Here is a 16,089-nt window from a genome sequence, read left to right as displayed (position 1 = left end):
CGCATGAACTTGACAGGACTTGCTGCTGGCTTGGATCCAGACTTTTGCCCCTTCTCCTTGGACTCTGCGTGTTAAAATCCATTTGCACAGCACGAAACACATACTTTTCTAGCAGAGCCACGCTGAGGGTTCTTTACAAAGATAAGTTGCCATTTGAGATGTCCAGGGGTCAGCCGTGGAAATGCCTGCCGGCATTTCACATAAACCTAAGAAATGTCCCCACAGAGGGCAATGGAGCGAGTATTTTTGTTCCTGACCTATTAGGGGACAGGTGCCTCCGGTCATCTTGTTTCCATAAGGCTAACAGTTGGCTGGATTTATTTTCCAGTGACTCCTTAATATGAATGGTTCCATTTAGTTGCCTGGGCAGGTTCCAAAAGGGTACAGAGCAGAAAGATCAGACTCGGTTTCTGCATAATATTTGAGGTCAAGGCTCGTCTCTGTTAACTACGACCTGTGTGACCTTGGGGATGCTACCGAACTTCTTTTGGTCCTTAGTTTCCATCAATAAAATCAAGACGGTAATAGAACCTCCTTCAAAGGATTAAATGAGATAAGGCAAAGCACTGGACTCAATGTTTGGCAAATAGTGAGCTCTTAGTAGCTGTTAGCTGCACAGCAGACAAGAGATACACAGTAACTTTGTTGAAATGGGCTTGTCTGTGCTGGCGCTGTCAGCTGGAGGGGCTGGCCCAGGGATTCTATTTACGCCAAGTTTGGGCTTTTAAAATCACCCTTCTTGGGATTATCATCAACAAAGTTTGCTTTAGATTCCAACATGTTAAAAAATTATATATATATATATATATATATATATATATATATATATATATATTTCTGCAATGTTGTTGCAAACAATAGAGGGTGTTTTCGCTGGGTCCACAGCATCCTGTCTCTCCCCACCTCTCCATATTGCCAACATCTCCCACATCGCCGGGGAAAAGGTTTTCATCATTTGCTTTACTGGAAAATATACTCTCCTTAAATAGTGTTCTAATGTCTGCAAAAAAAAAAAAATTAGCAGCACTGTCTCTAGGGAAGCAGCCTTTGACTATTCAAACCTGGAAGAAATGAAGGGTTTTATTTGTGGAAATTGGGACATCCGGTGCTGTCTACTTAGGGAAGCAGATTTTTTTTTTTAAACCACCCATCAACACCTACACATACCAGAAAAAATTAATAAAATCCCAGAGAACACATTAATATTTTACATTATAGGTAATCTTCCAAGTTGAGGGACAATTTTTCTTCTGAGTGTGGTTCATTTTATGCCATAGAAATGATCTGAATCTCACTGAAGTCTTACCGGAGCATCTCTTCTCTATATATGTGTCTTTGATCTCACAGCCACCCTGCCAGGCGGGAACTCTTTTATCTTACAGATAAAAGCACAGAGGCCCAGAGAGGTTAAGAACGTGCCTGAGGTCACACAGCTCAGGCCATTACCATCTGCCCACTGTCCACCACACCACATATCTTCCCTCCTTTTTGCTCGAGCCTGATTCCTTCTGCTTCTCAGCATCTCCCTCTGCCACCAGCCTTTGCATCATGTCCTACGGGATTCCTGGAGGCAGACAGAAAACATCGGGAAAGAGTCAGCAGGAAAAATATTGGCAGAGAGGTGGCGCTCCTAAGGCATGGAGGAGACCCTGACCCTTCTGGGGAGCCCGGGGCTCAAAGAGTTTTACTAATTACTGGTTGGTGGGGCGCTTGGGTGGCTCCGTCGGTTGAGCATCCGACTTGGGCTCAGGTCACGATCTCATGGTTTGTGAGTTCAAGCCCCATGTTGGGCTTTGTGCTGACAGCTCAGAGCTTGGAGCTTGTTTCGGATTCCGTGTCTCCCCCTCTCTCTGCCCCTCCCCTACTCGTGCTCTGTCTCTCTCTGTCTCTCAAAAAGAAATAAATGTAAAAAAAAATTTTTTTTAATAATTAAAAAAAAATAATTACTGGTTTGGTGACGTTTAAATAGAACATGTTGAGTCACACACACCACTCATACGGAGGACCGTCCAGCGCCGTGTTGGGCCCTGGAAATACAAAGATGGATTGGGCGGCCCTGCTTACAAGGCCTTCCTGAGGAATTTGCACAATGTAGGTGTAACAGACATGCGCAAATACTAGAAGCAGACGCCACGATATTCCTAAGCCAGCCACAGGTACGGTCAACTCCACCGTCTTGAACAGCCGGAGAATCTGTCTCTACAGCCGCTGCACCCCTGTGGGTTACCGCCATCTTACCCCTGTGTCCCTGAGACCAACAGGGTCCCGAGCTCCTAGCCTCCACCTCCGACTTTCTCCACACCACAACTAAAGGGCCAATCTGACCCAGTTTTGTCCTCCAAAGGCTCCTCTCGGCCCTGAAGACAAAGTCCAAACCCCTGAGCAGGGATTCACAGGCAGATTCTGGGGTTTGTCCACTGTTGGGTCCCAGTATGGGGCCAGGGCATGGGTAGTCATTCAGCCAGTGTTTGTTCAATGAATAAATGAGGCTGCGGTGGGGCGGGGGGGGGGGGGGGGCGGGGGCGGTCTTCATGCTACAGGGAAGCCTTGTGACATCATAATGCAGACCCTCTGCCCAGGAAGTATTCTTGGTCTTTTTGAAGAATCACCATTGGTTAACCTATCTAGGATCCACTATAGCCTCTTAACTGGACTTACTTGAAATTAACTTGAAATTCCCAACAGGTTTCATACGGCGGCGAAATCTTTTCAAAAATGTCATGTAAACACGACAATACCTAAGTATACGTGACTAATACCAAATTGCTAAGTGTTCGTCTGGTCCACAGCCCAAGTCCAGTCGCATGTGGGTGATGTGGGCAGGCCGTGAGAAGTATAGTTCAAAGTGTGCTTTTGCCCTACCCTGCGACCTTGGGATGGCGTCTGGGCCGCTTTAAGCGCCACCTAAAAATGACCCTGCTCGGTTGGCCTCATGAGGTCACTGTGGAGACCAGCTGAGCCCTGGCCGAAGAGGGGCCATCCAAACCCACAGTGCTGTCTGTGCACGTGTAACGGGTCACGACCATGACCAGAGAAGGCAGCTTCCCACTGGCTGGAGCCCCATCACACTCCTCTCCTGCAAGTGGCTGGGGGTGGGGGGGTACTCTGCGGTTATGTTGTTCTTAATCCTTCCTAAAGGGGGTGTGAGATGTGGATGCGCAAACCCTCTGTCCAGATTATCTGCCAGAAGTTATGCATCGCCATTAACAGAAGCAGGAAGATCCCTGGGCCAGATGTTTTAGAGGTCCTGGGGGTGCCTGGGCGGCTCGGTCGGCTAAGCATCCAACTTCAGCTCAGGTCATGATCTCACAGTTTGTGAGTTTGAGCCCCTCGTCGGGCTCTGCGCTGACAGCTCAGAGCCTGGAGCCTGCTTGGGATTCCGTGTCTCCCTCTCTCTGCCCCTCCCCCACTCACGTTCTGCCTCTCTCTCTCTCTCCCCCCCAAAAATAAATAATTACAAAAATAAAAAATAAAAAAAAAGTCCTTACAGAGGGAGGGAGGTTGGACTTGATCTCTGAGGTCCTATCCAGGGATTCTTTGCGATTCTCTGACTCCACGTCCTTTCCCTTGGCAGAAGTCAGTTTTAAACAATGGCATAGATTCTAGCGGCATTGGGCAATTTCTAGAAAATCAGTTTCTGGAAACTCCCGGGAAGCCAGGCCTTCAGGCAGAGTACTTTTCCTTCCCCAAAATAAAAAGGCAAAAGAAAAATAGAACTGTTAATTCAGGTAAGAGGCAAATAACGTCAATGCCCATGGATGTCACATGACCTTCTCTCCCAGCTGGTGCTCCAGATACAGGAAGTTGTACATACCCAAGGAAGGTACAGTGTGGTACTTGCCTGGGGCCCGGGAATGTGTGCTTTACCCGCTGCCGGTATGTGAATATTTTTTTTTTACTGCCTCTGCAGAAGTTGACTCGAGCCCAGGACATGGGGATCAACTATTTGTCATTTGGTCCTTGCTTTGTGAGTTCAGGCCTATGCTGGATCCATCCATCCATCCACTCAACATGAGACCTCATTTGGTGCCAGGCAGTGTGCTAAGTGCTCAGACAGAGAAATTAATGAGACTCAGCCCCTGTTCTCAACGACACAGCTTACGTGGGGAAACCACCAAGTAAACATAATCATGATGTGACATCTTAAGATAGGGGTTCATAGGATATTATGAGATTGTGCTGAATATTCTGGGAATTGTAGGAGGTGGGCACTCAGCTGGGCTTTGGGGGTTTGGAGGAGTTTCTCTTGAGATGAACATGAGTTAGCAGTGGCGTGCTAGGTAAAGCAGGAGTACAGAGCAGGGGAGGGCAAGGGCATTTCAAAGGGAATGGAGTGAGCCAACGCCTGCAGGTGACTGGGGTGTGGCCAGACCCTGCATGCAATCCCACATCCTGGGTAGAAAAGTGCAAAACCAGGATTGATGGGCAAGAAGGCGGCACAGGGACCAATCAGGGAGGGCCAGGGTCCAGAGAAAATGAAGGAAAGAGGGGTGATATTGACACACAAGCTCAGTGAATATTCAAGCACCTGTTGGGGGCCAGCCTCGCGCTTAGTGCTGGTTAGTGTGCTTAGACGGGTCCTACTCCGTATTGAAAACCACCTAAAATTCTCTGCACCTTGGTACAAAGAATTTCTCTGCACCGACATCTAGTACACAGTTGGTGCTCAATCAGTGGCGCTCACGGCCCCTCCCTGCCAGGGAGTTGTTACTGCCTACACAGTGTTCCTCACACAAATGCTCCTCAACGATGCAGACTTCCATTCACATCTTTGTGTCGTGACAAATGGCCCATCCCTGCAGCTTAACATCCCCACCTCGTTGTTTAAAGCCTTCTGTTCCCTGAGACCCGCCTCTGGATGGAGAGAGTCTGATTCTGTTGGCTCTTTGCTTTGTAAAGAAAACGATTTTCAGCCGAACTCCCCCCTCCATAGCAATTATGGAAAATAAATTGAAGCGTAAAAACGGGAGGTAGCTAGCAGATGGGGCAAAATTAAGTGTCTGGCTACTAGCACCCAGCTCCGGAGGACACAGAAGCAGACCTTGCTCCCTGGAGTGTGAAATGAACACAGGCTCTCAAACCCGGTCGGGGAGAAAGCAGCTCCAGCCTCGAATCCGGGAGGCATGCGCCCAGGCACCCGTGAGTGCCCATTGGTTCCATGGGCCTCCACTGGGCTTCCAGAGCCGCAGATGAGGAGAGCTGGGACAGGCTGGGGACTCGTGGAAAGGATCTTGAGAGGTTAAAAAAGAATTTGCTGGTCTTCTGCCTGATGATAAAAAATATGTGCTCATGGTGAGAAACTTGGCAGACAGAACAAGAAGAAAGAAAAATCATTCCAGAGCTTCCCATCTTGACATTGCATTTCGGTGCATCCTCTGGTTAAACTTCCCCACTGTCTGGTCAGCTCATCTGGCTTTGACGTTGAGTCCCCGTTGGGGCCCTGGCACCTGAAGAGGGCAGCACACAGGAAGCCACTGGGGCCTGTGCCCACTGGCCCTGCCCAAGTTGCTTGCCCAGTGGTGTCTCCCCTCATCCTTCCAGTCCAGCTCTAAAGTCAGCCCCACCCAGAGATCTCTCCAGACCATTCCCTATCCCAACTACTCCCTCCAGTGGATTTTCTCCCTTCTGGAAGTCCCCTCCATCTGTATTTTTGTTTCTTGGTTGTTGGCTGTCCACTCCACTGCCTACCCCCCACCCACCCCAACCTCACTCAGGAGTCTGAGTCAGAGAGTGGATTCACTCACCTTAAGGCCCTGCCTCAAGGACACAGGGTCTGTGTACCAGTGGGGGCTGCATAGTTATTTGTTAATTAGGAAATAGCCCAACCATCTGGGTTCCTAGTAGTTCAGTAGCATGAACTTGGCAATGATGAACACAACCTATGTTTACGCCCGTTTGTTTTTCTCTTGTAATACCCCATATATAAGCCATTCTCTGTCTCTGTGTGTGCGCCCACGTGCCTTCCACAGTTCTCAGGACAGGGTCAAAGTAGTGAGCTAGGAGCTTGGACCTCATACCCCGAGATCATTCTTCAGCCTCGGGTAAATTCCAAGACCCCGGGACCTCACTTTTTCCATGTTTGTGAAAGCAGCTAGGAACTCTGCCTGAAAGTCTGGGTTGTGAGCCCCAAACAAGATAAGATCCTGGAACTCTCAAGAGTTAAAAGAAACAGTAACAAACACTCCCCCACCTCCACCCGGAAGGCCCTTACTCATTTTCAGTAAAGCCCCAGAGAGGGTGGCCCCCCGGCTGCACGGGGTGGTGGCGATGGGGGTGTCGGGCTTCTCCCTGCTTCCCAGAATCTGGGGTCATCTTTGGACGGGATCCGCAGGGAGAAGGTTTCCAATAGCCAAACCTAGGAAAGAAGTCTTTCTCGCTGCGGCTCCCCAGTCTGGAGGCAGAGGAGAGGCTCCCCCTTAACTCCATCTCTGCATTCGTTCGCCCCTACCCGGGTTCTCACCGTTCCCCCCAGGTGCCCGCGGGGGCGCACGGCCTCGCACGGCCCTCCCCTCCGCAGAGGTGGCCTCTGAATTGTGCGGAGGCCGGGGACCTGAGGTGGAGGGCTGTGTGCCTGGCCGTCCCCGGGACAGGGGTGCGCGGAGGGGCCGGGGGCCGGGTGGCAGGGGGCGGGCGGGCCCTCCCGCGGACCAGGCGCTGGGACCCGCGGGCTCACCCCGCCCCCCCACATCCCCCCCCCCGCTGCGCGGCGTCGCCCCGCCCCCCGCCCCCTGAGACATCACAATCTGGGGGCCGGGACCCCGTGTCTCATCACCGCCCGTTTGCGACCAAACAATCCAAGCAACAAACACCCCCGGGGCGGGGGGGGAAAGAAACCGGTCCGAGCCCAGCCTCCCTCCCCCGCCCCGCCCCTCGCCCCCCCCCCCCGGGGCCCCCGCCCCCGGACGGGGGAGTGAGCGCCAGCCGGGCGCCCCGCACCCGCCGCCCCGCGCCCGCCCGCTGCCCGCCCGCGGCGGGGGCGGCCCGACCGCGCGCCCGCCCCGCCCGCCGCCCGCCGCCGCTGCTCCGGCTCCGCGGCGCCCTCGCCCGCCAGGCTCTCCGCCCGCCGCCCGCGCCCGGCCCCGGCGCCCCGGCCCGCCGCCCGCGCTTCATGGCTGCGCACGAATGGGACTGGTTCCAGCGCGAGGAGCTCATCGGGCAGATCAGCGACATCCGCGTCCAGAACCTGCAAGGTAAGGCGCCCCGGCCCCCCCCCCACCCCCTCCCCGACTCCCGCCCCCCACGCCCCGGGGAACGACGCCCGGTCGGGTGGCCCCTCGCCCCGCCGACCCCGCTCGTGTCACTTGCTGGGGGAGGGGGCCGAGACAGCCGCCCCCGAGCCCCCGCGGGGCCGCCCCGGCTAGATTTGCTGTCGCCCAGGGGGTGGGGCGGCACACGTGCGTGTGTGTGTGTGTGTGTGTGTGTGTGTGTGTGTTGGGGGTCCCGCTTTCTTTGGGGGGACGTCACGGCTCCCCTGAAGCCCCTGCTGCGAGTTTGGCCAAGTTTGAACGTGTGGGCTCTTGGGGGCGGTGGCCCAGGTCAGGGAGGGAGGAGAAAGTGCGACTGTGTGTGTGTGTGTGTGTGTGTGTGCGCGCGCGCGCGCGCGCGCGTGTGCGTGTGTGTGAGCTTGCACACCTCCCAAGTACCTCTGAGGCTCAGGGAACGGGCTGGGGGCGGCGCTTGAGGGGGTGGGCCGGGGACCCGGGGCCAGGGGCACGGATGGGTGGGGGGGCGGGCTCGGCAGGCTCCCAGCCCATTCAGGCCACTTTGAGGCAGGGAGCGGCCCCTCCCTTGGCCGAGGCTCCACTGGGGAGTGGGCGACAAGCCCCGCCCGCCGGCCCGGGACGCTGGGACCCGGGCTACCTTGTCACAAGGTGAAAGAGAAACTTGGGAGGTCACCGAGTCCCGAGGGCTAGGGGTGGCTCCCACCACACGTGAAGTGTATTAAGAGTTTATTCATTGTGGAAACTTCGAAAGCACGACAATAGTTAAAGGGAAAAAGTCACCCACAGTCGCCCGGTAACCCGTTCACCCACCCACCCGCCCAAAGAAAGCGGCTTTTCCTGGAGGTGTGGTTCCAGCCTCTCTCTCTTTTCATACGTGGGCTTTGCTGAACTAGAGTTCCACTTCCGGCCTCTCTTCAGACACATAGACCTGGCTGGGCCGGGGAACTTTCTTTAGCAGTTTCCTGGGCTGACCTGGGCTTCTAGAGATTCCAAGGTTGGGGGCGCTGCAGAGAGAAGCTGGGAAACCTGGACAGAGAGATGATAAGGCTGTGGGGTGTCGTCCTTCCCCGCCCCCGCCGGCAGGTGCCTGCCTTTACTGCTGGAGGGTAGGGAGCCCCAGCAGGCAGGGTGCAGTCGGGGGGTGGCGGGGTAGTCAGTCGAGTTTAAACATTACACCTGATGGAATGTTCCCTGGGAGTCCATTTAGACCGGCTCCACCCCTAGGCTGTGCGAGGACAGTGCAAGCAAAGGTGACCCGAAATAGGGTGATGGGGGGGCGGCTAGTACAGTAGACACTGGACCCTGAGTTTGCTCTGGGTTCCCCTGATCTCTTCTGGCTGTGATTTGTGTGAAAGAAGGAGGATCAGGCTGGATCCCTTTAGATAATAAGCCTCACATCTGGATCCTGTTGCCCCAGAACTGACATCCTATTTGGACATGGGAATTAGTGTCTTTTGCTCAGATGGCACGTGGTTTGGGCCGTCGTGGTGTGTTTGTGCGTGTGTCTGCATGCGTTAAGCAATCCGTGGGTGTTTCATAAACACATGCTAACCAATTCTTAATGCAACAACTTCCTGCGTTGCTCTAAGATCAGCTCCCGGCATACAGGGGATCGGGGATCGACTTTTGTGAAGGGATGCTCAGCAGTTTGAGCAGTTATACCTAGAATGATGAGAGAAGGCTTCACTGAATGGGGACAATTTGAGATGGGTTCTGAAGGTTAGGTAGGAGTTCACTGAATGGCCTCTTCTCTCCGCTCCCAGGGAACTGTCCTCACTTTTAGGCAATGCCAGTTATAATTTGAGCGTCCAAATGGCTTTGCTATTTTAAAAGGTAAACTTTTAAATGTGTGTATATGTATTATGTATACATCTTCTACGTGGCTATGTGTGTGTATAAAATGTGCATTAATCTTTAGTGCGAGCCCAGCAAATTTTTGCCTCCGGGTAACCTGTGGTAACCACCATCCAGATCAAGATGTTAATGATTTCCAGTACCCTGGATGGGTGCCTCATCGCTCTTCCCAGGAGGTGACACACACACACAGGGCCACTACTATTCTGATCTTTATTACTATAGTTTTGCCTCTAGAACGTCACGTAAAACAGAAGAGTACAATCCATACTCTTTTGAACTGGCCCTTTTTACTCCACGGGATGTTGGTGCAATTCATCCACGTCCTGGCCTGTATTTCTTCCGTTTTTGTAGACTATTAAGGTACGATTCACATATCATAAAATTCACCTGTTTTAAGTTTACCATTCAGTAGTTTTTAGTAAGTCTCCAGAGTTGGGCAGACATCCCAACAATCCAGTTTTGGAACATTTTCACGGCTTGAAACAGCTCCCCGGTTGTCCGCGTGTGCATCTGTTAGCTCCCAGCCCCGGACCCAGGCAACACTTAGTTCCTTGTCATTGGACACTTCTGTCGCCTGGAAGCACCCCACTTTGTTGGTCTGCTCACCGCCCAGGGACATTTGGGTTGTTTGCGGTGTGGGGCTCTTGTGAAACTGTCCGTCCCCTGGGGGATGCTTGTGCTGTGGAGGCGCTGGCCTGCTGGCCCATGGCTTTGCTGCCCTGGGACAGGAGGTGGGGCCCGGGGTGCATCCTCTCTCTCCAATGTTCCCTTGGCTCCCCTGTCTTTTGACTGGATGCTTAGCAGATAGTTTCTCTCCTTGTCTCCGTGGTACTCAAGAAGTCTCGACCAAAGGGCCACGTCCAGAAGGCCCCGCTCGCTGTGCTTCGAGCCTCTGCCCAGAGCAGCTGGTGGGTGTCGCCGGGCCCGGATATGTCTGGCTCACCAGCTATGCGGGCCACGGGCGGGGTGGGGGCGGGGGGGCTCATTCATCTGAACGCCGTGTGGGTGGCAGTCAAGGGAGGGCAGGAGGAGCCCAGGCAGAAGGGTGGTTTGCTTAAAGCTGTGCGTTTGCTTACAGCACAGGTAGTCAAGAGCTGTTGTGGCGATGGCCGTGGGCATTTCACGAGTCTGTAATCGGAGGGACCAAGGAGGATGTCCAGCCTCCTTCTGCCCATGGCAGCTGTTGCATGGTCAGGCAGTCCTATTCTTCGTACAAAGCTTTGACGCTTGTGGTCCTGGGGCCAGGTGCATTGCTCCAAAATGTCAGTCTTGAGGACGCTGCATTTCAGGGAGGATCGGTTCCCTAGCACAGCCCTGTGTGTACATCTTTCTATGGACCTACATAGTGAAATTGACTCAGAGGCGTCTCGACCTCTGCACGTTTGCTCCTCGAACCCTTCGTCTATGTCCCTGAACTGGAGATCAGGTGTCCAAGCAGAGAGGACTGTGATGTCACCAGATCATCTCCCACGGAACCCTGGAACGAACACTTCCTGACCTGTCTTTGGAGGTCGGGGTGAGCTGGATAGAGAGCACGGTCTCTCCCAAGAGGCCTGTCACTCAACTTGCTGTCCCCAACACAGGGGCAGACGAAGCCCTCGTTGATATGCTCCCTTTGATGGCGATGGCTCATAATAAGTGTTTGCAGATCAAGGACTCGGTGGTGGAGAGCACAGGGGGGTGTCCCTCTGGGCAAAGGCTGCCCGTGACCCCCTCACAGGGTCCCGTTCAAGGAAACGGAGGTGGCCCAAGCCGTTGACCTTTCCAGGGAGGAGAAAATAGACTTGTAGGATGCTGGCAGCTTCCGCCTGGTGGCCCCACTTCCTTGGGGCCTTGAGGGGTAGAACTGAGGTTAGAGGTGGCCCGTTAACCATCCTGTGCCTTAGCTCGTGGCCTGGCCGTGGGTGGTGAGGGTTCTGGTGCTCTCGTAATGACAAGGCGACTCTGGCTGCCCCCTTTCCCCCTTTGACCCGACCTCAGGGTCCAGCTGATGTCCCACCAGGTCTGACCATTGCTCAAAGATGGGGGGGGGGGTGTTGGGCCAAGATTCGGAGGATGCTCCTGTTCCGGTAGGAAGCCTCCGCCATTCTCAGAATTCCCAGCACGTTTCTGTTCTGTTCAGCAAACGTGTGCCCAGCACTGAGCCGTGTGCAGGCAGCGAGAAATTCAGTTGGTTCTCGTCCCTGCCTTTGAGGAGCCTGAAGCCAGACGGGGTCCCACCCGTCCTGCTTCCGGCTGTCTCCCGTTGCTCTGGCGCCTGTTGGGTCTGATGCTGTGAACCTTGACCCCGGCAATGCAGAACAGCTTGGTTAAGAACCTGTTACCCGGAGCTGGGGGGTGCATGGAGTCAGGTGGGCCTGGGCGGACAGAAGTCTCTCCCCACTGCTGCTCTGGGGGAACGTAGGGGCGATGCCTCCCCTCCCCCCACCCCCCTGCCAGCTGGGCCCTGCTGGCTAGCACCCCCGGAGCAGTGTCCCCTCCCCTGCCTCCGCGTCTCCCTCAGTCCCAATCGGTCGGGAAGCCGTCCCGCCCGGGCTTGGCAAACAGGAACTGCGATTTGGGGCACTTGGGACTGACCTCCAGACAGAAGTGGTAGCAGTCTGATGGCTCGGTCCCCTGACGGAGTGCCAGGCACGGTCCTAACTGCCACCTGTAATGTCTTCCGCCGGCCTTTGAGGTGGGTGCTGGTTTTCGGAAGTGGAGAGGTCAAATGACGTGCCCGAGGTCGCAGGCTTGTAAGTGGGGCTGGGATGTGAACCCAGGTCAGACGGAGCCCGTGCGTCCTGTGGCACCAGCTCTATGAGTCATGTGCACTGGGCGCCCAGGGAGGAGCTGGTAGCCTCAGGGCGGGGAGCTGGGAAGGCCTGTCCGAGGAGGGGCGTTGGCGGTCAGGCCTTGAGTGCCGAGCAGGAGGAAGCCTGACTGCACAGAGTCTCCGGGGCACAGAGCAGGAAGGAAAGTCAGGAGAGCCTGAAGGCAGGCTCTGGGCAGGACGGTGCCTGTGTGGTGAGAAAGATCGGCCCCTCCCAGGTGGTCCACCCCCATCCTGTGATTGCGATGGCTCCGGCCCAGGAGCAGGCCCTCCCCATGCTTGCCTCTTTATGGTGACCTCTTTATGGCTCTGGGCCCTGTGTCACCTCCTCCAGCCTACCCAGCACTCAGCCACCCGGCGCATGTCCCCGCTAATCCCTTTGGCGGGTCTCCGGGGCCAAACTGTGGGCCGAGGGCAGCACCCCGGTCCATCCCAGGATAATAGCATCATTTTCCGTGGACGCGGTGATGTGAAAAATGCTGGGCCACACTGGCTCACGCGGTCAAGTCCAAGCCCCTTAGCCTGGCACGCGGGACCCTCTGTGGTCTGGGGTGGGACGCCCACCAGTCTCCTCTCCCTCGGCCACCCACTGGCTCCAAGCCCCCCGGCATCCTGCCCTCCTGGCTCTTCTCTCCATACCTGTAGACCTCCTGTGCCTACCGCAGGGGGATCATGGATGTCACTGGGGTCAGAGTTACCCAGCACCCAGGGAAGAGAAGGCACCGAGGAGGAATCGTTCCTGCCCCCGCCTCCCCCCAGCTCTTGGGGGACGCAGCAAATATGCCAGAGGTTTCTGTATGAGTACAAAATCAAATGCACAACCCGCTGCCTATAAGGACCCCAGTCTTGATCTGTGTGCTTTCTTCTAAAGAATAAATCCTCATGTAGAACATTTTGGCGGTGGGGCGGGGGGGGGGGGTGCTCCCTGCTGGAGTCGGGCCACAGGCTTTGAGTTAACTGTGGATTTTGCCTCCCAAAGACCACGTTCCAGACCTGGCTCCACCCCTAACTCGGGGTGTGGACTCTTCTCCAGGGGGGCCTTTCCAGGCGGAGCGTGCTGTGCAGCTCTGGGAAGCCCTAGCCAGGAGCTGGAGGCTGAAGGCCTGGCTCTGGGTCCTGGCACATGTCTTCCCATGGCTGTGCCTCAGTTTCCTCATTGCAAGACGAGAGGGCTGGGCTCGGACGGGCCCCTTGGAAGGTGGTTTGAGGAGTGACGCGGCCTGAACGGAGCATATGGCCGCGTAAAGGCACCCAAGTTCCAGTCCCTGGCACAGGCGGGCAGCCGGCATGTGACGGTGGGCGAAGCTGAGCGCGGCCGGTTGCACCGCTGGGTTCTTTTCACTGTCAGGCGCTAGGGACTCCCCTCCCCCGTTCCCCGCCACTAAGGGTCTGCCGGAGAAAAGGTTGCAGTTGATAAGTTTGTTATAGAGGCACCCCTCAGTAAATGACGTGCCTTCTTGGTTTAGTCTTGGCTGCTCAGTTACAGCTCCTGTGACAAGCCCGGGGAAGGGCTGGGACACCTCTGAACGAGCAGGGCAGAGTGCCCAGGAGGGTGTCGTGACCCGCCCACGGTCAGGGCAAAGTAGGGACCCCCGCCGTCCCCCACATTTGTATTGAGGAACAAGAGCGTTCAGGAGCCATCCCGTAAAAGGTTTGTCGGTAGCGAGAGGGGGCCTCGGTCAGTTGGCAGCGGGCCTGGGAAGAGGTTTTGCCGCAGGGACGCTTATTAGTGGCCGTGGCCTTGACGCCATTGGGGCCCCCCAGAGCTGCCTGGGGTGGGCAGCCTCGTGAGAGAGGCCGAGCTCCTGCCTCGATTCAGCGCCCTGGGGACGCGGCCCCTTGCCCAAGAGGCCCAGATTACATTAACGGCCCTCCCTGACCCATGGAACACTCTGGCATTTAACTTTTGACTGGAACAGCTGAGGCACTGGGCACGGTCCTGCCCGAGCAGCCTGAGGTCACGCCTGCCCTCTTCAGAGGGGAAGTGAGAAAAAGAAAGTAATTGTCTTTTTAGTGATGGAACCGTTCAAAGTGAACTCTCTGTTCCCATAGAAACCTTTTCTTATTTCTCCCACCCCCTCCCTGCACATCCTTTTTTTTTTTTTTTTTTTTTTTTTTTTTTACAGTGGTAGACTGTGTCACAGAAGGAATTAGAGGCGGCATCGCAAATTACAAATGTGGCTTTAAAGAATCTTTGGTGGGTTTTTTGTCCCCCCTCACCGGACCCTCCTTTTCTCTCATGAATTGTATCGGAGCAGGGGGCGTGGCACTCTATGGTTTGCAGGCCGAATCTGGCCCTCGGGCTGCTTTGGTGAATAAAGTTTTATTGGAACACAGCAGTGCTCGTTTGTTTGCGTACTGTCCAGGGCTGCTTTTGCACTACGACGCTCACTACGTCGTTGTGACGGGGAAGCACCCACAAGACCGAAAAGGCTGGGGCGCCTGGGTGGCTCAGTTGGTTGAACGTCCATCTCTCGGTCGCGGGTCAGGTCGTGATCTCACGGTTTGTGGGTTTGAGCCCCGCGCCGGGCGAGCCTGCTTGGGACTCTCTGTCTCCCTCTCTCTCGGCCCCTCCCCTGCTCGTGCTCCCTTTCTCTCTCTCAAAATAAATAAACTTTAAAAGAGAACCAAAAACATTTACGATTTGGTTATTTAATCTTTGGACCGTGGGAAACCAGAGAGCTTCCAGTGGGATGGCAGGGACCTTTCTTCTAAACCCAGACTTGGCACAGGACAGGTAGGGGATGCTTGGGATGACATCAGCAGGGGATGCCTGTTGCCTGTACAACGGCCCAGGCTTGTTTCCTGGAGGGTAGGTTTGTGCCTGGGGCAGGTTCTGGCCCTGCCTTAGTAAAGGACTTGTCCTTGAAGCCTGGCCATTCAGCCAAAGAGCAGTTACCGAGTCCTCCCGAAATCCGGGGAGCTGGCACAGAGGGGTGAATGGGCCACTGCAGGAGTCCCCAGTGCACATCACGAGGCTGAGATAAGCCAGTTAGGACTGAGGGTGCTTAAGGGGGGGTGCTGCAGGCGTCTGGGGGTGAGGCGAGACCCAATCCAGGGGGGACGCTGGGGGCGGGGAAAACTCTGTAATTGCAAATCTGCAGTCTGTAGAGTGCAACCAGGGAGCACGGGGGGTGTATGCCGGTGGGTGGGGTGTCGGCTCTTCAGTAGGATCGTGGCCGGGGTGGGGGTCGGGGGGGAGCACAGGGAAGTGGTCTCGGAAGTAGCCCGTGCAGCTGACCTTTTCCTCTTCTTCTTCCCCTTCCCGAGCCCTCTGAGACACTGCTTCCGGGAGATTATAGTCCAAAGTCCCCCGAGGACGAGGACAGGCCCGGGAGGATCTGGGGGACCTACAGAAGCCCTGCAGTCACGTTGGTGTGCAAACCTAGGGGGTCTGATTGGAAGGACCTTTAGGGCTCTGACGACGTCATGCCCCACTCCTGCTTCTCTCTCCTGGGGGGCTCTCCATGTAGGCAGGAACCTCAGCGATATTTATATCCCTCTCCTCTTTTAAACTATTTTTAATCCTCGATGGTATGACATACTTAAAAAGCAGGGTTCTGAGGCCTTGTAGCTGGGAACTGGGGCGGGGGGTGGGGAGGGGCCCGGAGATGACCCTGCCGGTTGGGTGGTGAAGTCACTGAGCCCTCACATTTGCATCCTCCGCTCGCCCTCCCCTCCCGCGTCAGCCCTGGTCCTCTGGCCTTTCCCTTCTCACCTGCCTCTGCCAACATCCTCCTCCTCAACTGCTAGGACCACTGCCCAGCTGCCTCCAGCACCTCTAATCCCAGTTCATCCGGGTGGCCCGAGATCCTTCCCTGGTTCAGTCTTCTTTGCCCTTAGGAAGGAGCCCTGCTGTGTGCTCGCCCCCCCCCCCCACCCTTCTCCCGTCCTTCCTGGAATGAACCAGACCCCGCTGCGCTCCCCCCGACCCCCACCCCAGGCCCGCCCGTCCTTGTCCCTGTACGTTTGTCTGCATGACTCCTGCAGAGAATGACCACGACCTGGCCTAGAGCAGCCTCCCGGAATCTCGCCTGCACCTGCCTGGGCAGAAATCACAGCCTCTTCCTCTGGACATGGGAGAGACCCCTGAGTGGGTCCCTGAGTGGCTCATCCTGTGAGCCCCTACTATGGATTAGGTCTTTGGAACTGTTTGCTGTGTTGCTGTAGGCTGAGCCCCGTGCCCTCAAAGACAGT

At 55.7% G+C, this 16,089-nt stretch overlaps 1 protein-coding gene and 1 long non-coding RNA gene across 6 annotated transcripts in view; one reads left to right on the top strand and one right to left on the bottom strand.

Moving 5' to 3' along the window:
• Positions 1-1,185: 1,185 nt before the first annotated feature.
• On the bottom strand, positions 1,186-6,641 carry LOC122239306. Of its 2 annotated transcripts, XR_006218270.1 has the most exons (4): positions 6,461-6,641; positions 5,042-5,266; positions 3,489-3,681; positions 1,186-1,564 (listed from the first exon to the last, which is right to left on the bottom strand). It is a non-coding gene; the product is annotated as an uncharacterized LOC122239306 (long non-coding RNA). The 2 variants fall into 2 exon arrangements; XR_006218271.1 differs by lacking the exon at positions 5,042-5,266.
• A 395-nt stretch (positions 6,642-7,036) lies between these two features.
• CLMN (calmin) overlaps positions 7,037-16,089 on the top strand; it is a 110,039-nt gene continuing 100,986 nt past the window's right edge. For 3 of the 4 annotated variants that reach the window (XM_042990469.1, XM_042990468.1, XM_042990470.1), the window contains exon 1: positions 7,037-7,190. In XM_042990469.1, coding sequence (XP_042846403.1) covers positions 7,109-7,190 — 82 coding nt within the window. In that variant the 5' untranslated portion in view covers positions 7,037-7,108. The remainder of the gene's footprint in view (positions 7,191-16,089) is intronic. The other variant, XR_006219071.1, reaches the window with a different exon arrangement.

The sequence above is a fragment of the Panthera tigris genome, chromosome B3 (assembly GCF_018350195.1).
Source record: "Panthera tigris isolate Pti1 chromosome B3, P.tigris_Pti1_mat1.1, whole genome shotgun sequence".
In the NCBI taxonomy this organism is placed as follows: Eukaryota; Metazoa; Chordata; class Mammalia; order Carnivora; family Felidae; genus Panthera; species Panthera tigris.
This window is presented reverse-complemented; position numbering and strand designations above follow the sequence as displayed.